The sequence below is a fragment of the Phyllostomus discolor genome, chromosome 4 (genome assembly GCF_004126475.2).
Source record: "Phyllostomus discolor isolate MPI-MPIP mPhyDis1 chromosome 4, mPhyDis1.pri.v3, whole genome shotgun sequence".
NCBI classification, from domain to species: domain Eukaryota; kingdom Metazoa; phylum Chordata; class Mammalia; order Chiroptera; family Phyllostomidae; genus Phyllostomus; species Phyllostomus discolor.
Window position 1 is genome coordinate 135,378,237 of NC_040906.2, and position 8,825 is coordinate 135,387,061.

General features: G+C 36.4%; 1 protein-coding gene across 2 annotated transcripts in view; it reads left to right on the forward strand.

The window, feature by feature from the left end:
- Positions 1-8,299, forward strand: part of ADGRB3 (adhesion G protein-coupled receptor B3) — a 721,652-nt gene extending 713,353 nt beyond the window's left edge. For both annotated transcript variants that reach the window (XM_028509706.2, XM_028509707.2), the window contains 2 exons: positions 1,815-1,919; positions 7,497-8,299. In XM_028509706.2, the coding sequence (XP_028365507.1) occupies positions 1,815-1,919; positions 7,497-7,685 (294 nt within the window). In that variant the 3' untranslated portion in view covers positions 7,686-8,299. The remainder of the gene's footprint in view (positions 1-1,814; positions 1,920-7,496) is intronic.
- Positions 8,300-8,825: the final 526 nt, after the last annotated feature.

Below are 8,825 nucleotides of genomic sequence, written 5' to 3' on the forward strand. Positions count from 1 at the left end.
ATTATGATTTATTTTTTTTTAAAAAGTATTTCTTGCCCACAAATCCATATTTTAATCAGCATCTTAGGACCTGATAATGAATGGGAGTGAGTATCTGCTTCCCCAAGGAGAGAATGTACTGCAGTGTTTGCCAGTTACCTGGTCCTCAAAATCCCTCCACTGAGTTGCTTAAGCAAATCCTCTCCATCATAAATCTCTATCAGCCATCATTAGTCAAATTATGTTTGCCTGGTGTTTCCCTGTAAATCCTGCAAATCTGTTTCCTGTACTCTCCCCAAAACTGATGGGAAGTTAATCGCTCTGTAATTGCTTGCTATGTCTCATGTCCCCATCATAAGTAATGTTGCCATGCTCTCATCCTCAACCACCTGATTCAGCAACAGCCAGTTCCTAGAGCTAAGAGGAGCAGAGATGAAAATAATTTGGTTGTAGCAACACCTAAAGTGGCAGAATTGTCTCAAATAAAAGTAGGCTAATAAAAAGAGAAGAAATTAGGTAGGCAAAGTATTGTCTAAACACGGGTCCTTTAAATATAGAAAATTAAAGTTGACATAAAAGAGAATAAGGCTTTCGAAAGTGTGTTGAAGATTCAATTTGCATTTCTCTTTTGTCTTTTTTTCTGAAAGAGATAAAATGTTCTCCACAAGTGTCTTTTTAGAAGAAAATTAGGCATTATCGATCTTCCCCCAAAGATATATTTCCTTTTCAAAACAAATTCTTCCTTTTAAAAATATTTGGTAAAAAAATTAAAACATACCAAATGTTCAAATTATACTATAGGTATGAATATAATATACCTATGCAATCCACCTGAGGAAATGATCAGTTATGAAGCACATGCTTAAAAATACTATAAAATCATATGCAAACATGAAGACAATCTTGGAGAATCACTGAAATACTGTTTTGATTTTTGTAAAAGTCAAAATTGAGGAAGGTATTTCCTCCTTTAAACTAGCACTTGTAAATATAAGGAATTTATTATCTTACTCTTCTTTTAAATGCTCTGTAATAGAAAAAGATTCAGCCCATGTTACTTACCACAAGGCCATTTTTATTTATGACTCTTTGTTGACTTACGATGAAGTTGGGAGAAAAGACTGTAACCAGAGATGGGAAGTAATAATATATTTGTGTCTGTGATTTTAGGGATTCAGTGACCACACAGTTTATGCTCTGAATCCTAACTGTTAAGATTCTGTACCATTTCATGAACAAATAAATGAAATCTATGGGTCAGATTTTCTTTCTGCGAAGCTCAATCAGTATTCACTTGGAAAGTATACGATTTTAGATCGTATCTGTATTTCAGACACTTCAGTGCTTTGAGTCAGCGTTAAATGGCAGGACCCGGGAGTCTTTTCCCCCTTTAATACAGTCAGTTAGGGTTTAAGTGTTTACAGAAATAAAACATAAAAAATAATATTTCCCATGGCAAACATTGAGAGATGCAGATGCTTTACAAGTCCAAATTTTTAAGCATTTTTTTTTATTGTAACAATTTTTGTAAAACAGTTTTAACTCTAAGTGATGAAAATCTTACACAGGAATAACTGCTATATTGTTAATGTACCCAAAAGAGAAAACTTTTTTGGTAATCTTGCAAGTGAAAGTAAAAGCCAATTCTTCATGTTCAAGAAGTGCTGACTATAAGACAAGGATTTGGTGCAACTCATTTGCATTTGTGGCACCTTTTAGGACCTCCTTGTTCCTGCCAAGCTTAATTTCCCTTATTAGCAAGGCAAATATATGACATTTCTTTTTTAATGCATGAATCAAATTAGAAATGAGAGTCATCCTATTCTCTTTTGCAGAAGGTCATGCATACAAGGAAGAGGCATATGGAACTGTTTCAGGAACTAAATCAGAAATTTCAAACTTTGGATAGATTTCGGGATATACCAAATACAAGCAGTATGGTGAGTACTCTGCTTCATCAGTGCCTGACGCTACACTAATAACAAGTCATGTTAGCTATTATACCTGCCCTCCGGGAGCTCCTAATTGTCTTGGGAACAAGAGTGGGATGTGCAGAAAAGAAATACACCCCCCCCAAATGTACTTTGGAATGTGCACAGAGGCAAATTACAAATGACAGAATCTTTAAGCATTTTTATTCCTATTTCAAATGTTCTCATTTATAAGCTTTAATTGAAAATAGTTACATATCAAAAATGTGTTGGCTTCACCTGACTTTTTTGTCAGAGTTAAAAATTCATTCAAATACCCAAATAAAAAAGTTTTTCCATTTTCCTTGAAGACCTGGCATTTTAAGGTTGTAAAATGTCAATATTATATGTACAACTCAAATGAGTTGTTACCTGAAACCAGAGTGGTAGGTTTTATCTCGATTTGGGAGACACATCAACACTCAGGCCCTTGACTGTTGATGTGGCCATTCTTTTCTTATTCATTCACACTACTACAATCCTAGCATCTGACTTCATCCAATAAATTGCTATTTTACAGTTAGTATGTGCATGCCACAGTCAGAGCTCCAGAGAAGGCTGCATAATTATTTGTGAAGGCACTGGACCAGGAGGCTGGAAAGCAGTATAGTCGTAGGAAGCTCAACCAAGAACTATCTGATCTTGAGCCAGTTACCCAGCTCAAGTTTCTAAAGTTCAATTTTCTTCTAAATTGAGCATAGGAAACAGTAATTAATATATGCTTCCTTCGTGCCTCACAGCACTTTCCAAGGCAGGTAGGGCACTTGAGAAGGTAAGAAGCTGAGATTCAGCAGTAAGAGAAACAGCAGGACTGCCACCTGACACTACTCTTCACTCCAAATGAGGTGCTTTCTTCTGAATCTCTGCATTCCTTGGATGCTCCTCCTCTTCCTCCTATCCTTCTGAGACCTATCTATCCATCTATCTACCCCTCTCTCTCAAAGGTACATGGTGTTTGATCACCTTCTAACTCTAGTGACTCTGGTATATGTGTGTTATGAATGAGTCTTAGTCCTAGCTTCCCAGTCAATAACATTAGTTTATCAAGGCCAAGAATTTGTGTGTCTTTATGTTTTCCTTATGTTCCTCTCAGTACTAGCACATGCCAGGTAGTCATGGTAAGTTATCAGTAAAGGGCTGCTCTTGATTTATTATACATCTATGATAGTTGAATCTGTGCTTGTTAAATGATGGTTATAAGAAATACACTTTGACTCTTAATTGGTCTGTAAATAGTTTGTATCTCTTCCTCCTTACAGCAGGAATCATGCACTATATGTGGTCACCAACACAATGCTAGGCATATAGAAGACACTTAAATGTAGTGAATGGTTCTTTCCCATCTCCAGATATTAAGCTGTCAATTTTTAGTTAGCAGCCAAATAAGAATTGCATCATTGAGATTAGACCCAAACACATTAGCTACTCATTATGGAATATTGAAAGCTAACATTGAAATAAACTGAAGAAACTGTATTTGTTTAAAATAAAAGGAGAAGGTTATATTTACAAATCTTGAAAGGTTCATGCAACAGATAGAGCTGGCTGCTATAATAAGGTTGTAATTTCCCCTTATTCGATGGTCGGGCTATTAAATCATTAATGGCACAAATATCTGTATCTCAGCTTCTTGACAACCAAAATAGTCTACTAATTATCCCACATTTCTGTAGCAGCATGTCTTTTCCAGAAAAGATTTGTGCGTATTTATCATTTAGGAGGTAGGAGTAGGAATGGTAGAGTTGTCGTTGCTACTTGACTATTGTCCTAAATTTCTGAGAACAGTAAAAAGTTTCTTATTCAGTTTTGACTGATAATGAACATGTGAGTTCATTATCATTAATTCAGTCATAATTTGGAGTAGCACATTGCTAATGAAAAAGTGGATAATTGGGTAGAGAGAGACATTTTCAAAACAAAAATCTTGATCAAGTTTTCCACTCACCCCCCCTTCTTTTTTGGCAAGTAGCTCACAACACCTGCCTAGCACTGCAAATGATGGTAATTATGTAGAATTTGGGGAATCAAAGGTAAACCAAAAGACCATTTAGTCCATTTCCCTACTTCCAGGCAGGGCAAAATTTAAATCACACTGCAAGGAAAAGGTATTGTTAAAAGAACTCTTTACTTTGAATGTGTCTCACAAACTATTCTCCATCAAGATCTCTTTTTCCCAAGAAGCTTCTCCCAATTTTTGCTTTTAGAATATGGAATAAATGCTATCCTTTTTCACTTTGTCCCCAAGATTAGTAGGTTGGCAGAAAGAAAAGAGGGAGGGGAGGGCTTGTTCACAAGTGATAGCTAGCCTGCCCCTGGACCTGCGAGCGACGGGAAACACTCGGACAGCTCTGCTGTGTTTTGGGTGGCTCTGAATTCTCATGTTCAGCTAACATTCTATTTCCAAAAAGTAGCATTTTCGGAGGTTTCATGCATGTTGGCTTATATTGAGTTTATAATTGAGCAGGCCTTTTTCACACATGTTTCAGTTTGACTCTCATCTTCTCTCTTCTGTACTTGAGTTCAAAAATAAGTAAACAAAATATAGCTGCATAAATTCAGGAAGTTATACTAACTCTGACTGAATCTTCTAAGATTCAGGCCTCCCTTGAAACCTTTCCTGGCCCCATAGCTCTCACTGTCAAATTCAATGATCTCTTTAGGCTGTTCCACAGTTTATCATTCATTCACTTCAACTACTGAAAATGTTACAGCTTTCCACATGAGAGTCTGTAGGCTTTACTGCTGTCACACGCAACCACACGGGAAGATCGGTAACTTGTGAGCAGCATTCCCTGACTACCAGCCCCCTCAATCCCTGCAGATTCTGTGCCACTCTGATGGCTGGAGCTGGAGCTCTTCAGCACAAAAGCGGCTTGGGGCTTCTCACCTAAAGGGTGTCCACACATTTGTGAACAATGGTAAGAACCCCAGTTCAGCTGGGAGAGCCATGGGATGCCAGAGGAGATGAACATGAAAGCCAACCTTAATTTATTACCCACTAATAGAACCTCCCAGAAATTCAATCAGTCATGCACAGGCAGTGATACTCTTTGAAATTTGAATCTAGACATTCTGACAAAGTTTAAAATTGGCCACTTTAGTTCATGTTCCTATGGTGCTTGATCTTCAGAATATAAAAGGAAAATCATACCTGTTCCAAACATAATGAAACCCCTATTTTCAAAGCAAGTGAACTAACACTTTACACATCAGGAGTCCTTTTAGGACTAAACTTTCTGTCAAACTAGGGATTCTTAGGAGGCTTTAGACACAGCCCTACTAAGACAGGTAAATTCATTCTGTGGTTTGATTTCATACCAGTGAATGTTTCAATTGCTGATTGAGGATTCAGGTCACTGTAGTACCCCCAAACTACAAAATAAATTCCAAATGTACTAGCCTGGCATATAAAGACCCTCATTCACCTTCTGCCTATTTTTGTTTTTTTTTGTTTTGTTTTTCCTGCTATTCTTTTGTACTGCAACCAAAATAAATTGGTCATTTTTCTCAGAGTTGTCCCATCTCCATGCTCTGTGGATTTTTACTTCTTAGCATGTATGACTGTTCAGCCATCCAACCTCCAACTCCACATGTCTTCTTGACTAAGCCCGTCATTCTAAGCCAGCCCTATTGTCACTCTTATCAGCAAGGTTTATGTGCTTTCCGCAAAAAGAAGCCACCTCTCCACCCTCCTTGGTAGCATATATAAAGCTACCTGTATTTTTATACCTCCATTTAACTATAAACACCTTCATAGTAAGTATGGTTACTATATTGTGAGCATTTACTAAATATCAGGTGTTATGCCAGGCAGCTCCACTTTTTATTTTTGCAACCCCACCAAGAAGGTAATGATCTGCCAATTCATTTGGCCCACAATACAAAGCTTATTTATCTCTGTTTTACAAATATGACTGTTGATGGTCAGAGAAACTGAGTAAATTGCTCAAGTCACATACATACAAAGTGGAGCAACTGGAATCTGGACCTGCATGTATCAGGCTTTGAATCTTACGCTCCCTAGTGGACTGTGTTGCTTTTCTGAGTTTGGATTATCACCTTAATCTCCCTAAGGCCTAATATGATGCCCAGCACAGAGCAGCTGATAAATACTGGTTGAAGGGAGGCAAAGAAGGAGAGAGAAAAGGAGGGAGAAATAAGGGGTGAGTTGCAAGATTACAGTGCATGAGACTTGAGGATATTATACTACATCAGAATTAATCAATCCCCTGCACATATCCTACAGTTGAACTTTTTATTAATCTTTAGCTATTTTTTCTTATATGTTGTCATGATTGAGGCTAATAAGTGCTGAAACATCTATATTGAGGACTTTTGATAATTTATTCTCTAGTTATTGAGTATTTCTACAGGTTTTCTCTTTTCTTATCTATACTTTAGAATGATTTTTAATATACTGAGTGGAATGCAGATAATAATCAAGTACTTGCTTTATGTCCCCCCTGATAATTGATTATAATTAGTTAAAGGCCAAAATTTGGGGTAGGGAGGGAGTAAAGAACACATTCAGCAACTGTAATGGTTTTAGTTTAATTTTTTCTAAGGAGCTTTCACTCATGATTGCCTGCTTATTCTTTGAAGTTACTCAGCTTTGTCTATTCCATTCAAATTCCTTCATTGTACAGAAATCTTTAAACAATACTTGCTTAAAATAAAGCAAGTTCACCACAAAATCTTAGCAAAATATTGGTTACAGAAACTTCAAATGATGTCCACTCATATATTTACTGAGCACCTATAACCTGCAACATGGGAGGTTTGGGTGCAGTCATAATTATGCAGATCTAAGGTAACAGGAGAGTATATACTATGAAATATAAAAAGGAAGGGTAGCTGGTAGACAGTTTTTTTAAAGCCTTATATTGCTGGATATCATTTCTAAAAAGCTGTGCTCTTTGAAGGGAAGGCTAATTTTTATGAAGTTAATGTACCACCCAAATATATACAAATTATGGGGAATGCACAGCAGGAAAAAATAAATTATACAGAACATAGCATCACTTTAATATTCTAAAAAGAATAATTTCTTAAAGAAAAACTAAGCAAAGACAGTGATCAAAATTCAGTATGAAAAAAGGCCAGTTTGGACAACTGCTTTCATTGTTACATAATAGGCCCTGTTACATATCCTCAAATTGTGTTTATCCCCCCAGAGATTCTGGAGAATGCTTAAAATTTGCTACATGTAATCTTAGCGGTAATTTGGTGCTACTTCCTACCTGCACGTACAGCCATCCTGATGTTCTGTGAGATGCCCAAAACAAAACAGGGTCTACTTTGCCTCCCATAATGTTATTCACTTCCTTTGATTGCTGGAGAATTTTAGGATAACTTCGAGGAGGTGTTCATCAGTGTGTTCAATGAAAGAAAACTGAAATCAAAACCATTTCCTGCAGCTGGCCACAATTTTAAATCATCTCTGTATCACATAAACTGGATTAAGGTTACAAACACTCTCTCTTCCTGAAAACTTCAATAAGCAGCAGTCCTAGTCATCAAGTAAATGACTCTCTTCTCTCTTAACAGGAAAATCCAGCACCAAACAAGAACCCATGGGACACTTTCAAAAACCCCAGTGAATACCAACATTACACCACAATCAATGTCTTAGATACAGAGGCAAAGGATGCTTTGGAACTGAGGCCAGCAGAGTGGGAGAAGTGTCTGAATTTGCCTCTGGATGTGCAAGAGGGTGACTTTCAAACAGAAGTTTAACAAAATCTAAATGGACTGAGATGGAGACAAAATTTGTTGCACTGACACTTAAGACTTAGGAAGGCTGACATTTCTACCTGGACAGGGTGACTATCCTATGTCAGGACCTTCATGTGCCAAATGTCAGTGGTTTTTGCGTATGGTAACTTCTCCCTAGTCAAGCTAGTGGAGAGAGGACCAGGTGTACAGTTCTGACCATCCTGTGTTGTAAGTACCCGTGGAATGGATTTGTAAGGTAATCTTTATAGATAAACCTCAAGCAACGATTCATGTTGTAACCGCTTCATATGGTTTAGTTTTCAAAAAACTTCACCATGAAGCACAATGTATATATTTATGCAGTTTTTAAAGTTTATAACAGTCTGTTTGGCCATTACTACACTTTTTACTTTATAATATAAAAGCAAAGTTTTTGTCATTAAATGAATGTTTGTTGAGCTACATTCTTCATTGCTTTAAATGCAATAAAGTAATAATCTCACTTTTATATGAATAATATATTTCACATCTTTATTATTGCAGTTTTCTCTAGAAAGCTCTGAGTAGCTTTCTCTGCTGCAGCTGTGTATAAAATATTTAAAATGTTGTATGGTGTAAATAAACTTTTGTCTACATATCAGTTTTTTAGTGCATTTTATTTTAGATTTGTTGAATGAAAATTTACATATTTATAAACTTTTTTTGAATACAGATACTGAAAATGTATTCATGATTTTAATAGCGTGCTATTATTACTCCTTTGAGGCTAATGATTTCTCAAATGTAATAGTAGGTTTCTTTAGTGCTGCTGTATTTTCTACGCAAACACCCTTTGGAAAAATGTGCCATGTAAACGAGGTTTGTCAGAGACCTGCTGCCATCATACTCTTACTTAAATGTTTTTTTTTCTATCTTGTGGCAAAAAGACAACTAGTAGAAAACAGTAAGTTACCATACAAAAAATACAGGGAAAATGTTTATTATAAGTAATGAAGTTCACTGCATGTTTCACAAAAGAAACTACTTGTACTACAGTTTTTCATAGCATACAAAAAAAAATGAACGTATTCAGGGCTTTAAGAAATCTGTATCTTCTCAAGCAGAAGGAAAGTGTGTGCATGTATTCAGTACTAGATGATTTGTGTCTGGTTTGGAAAGTGG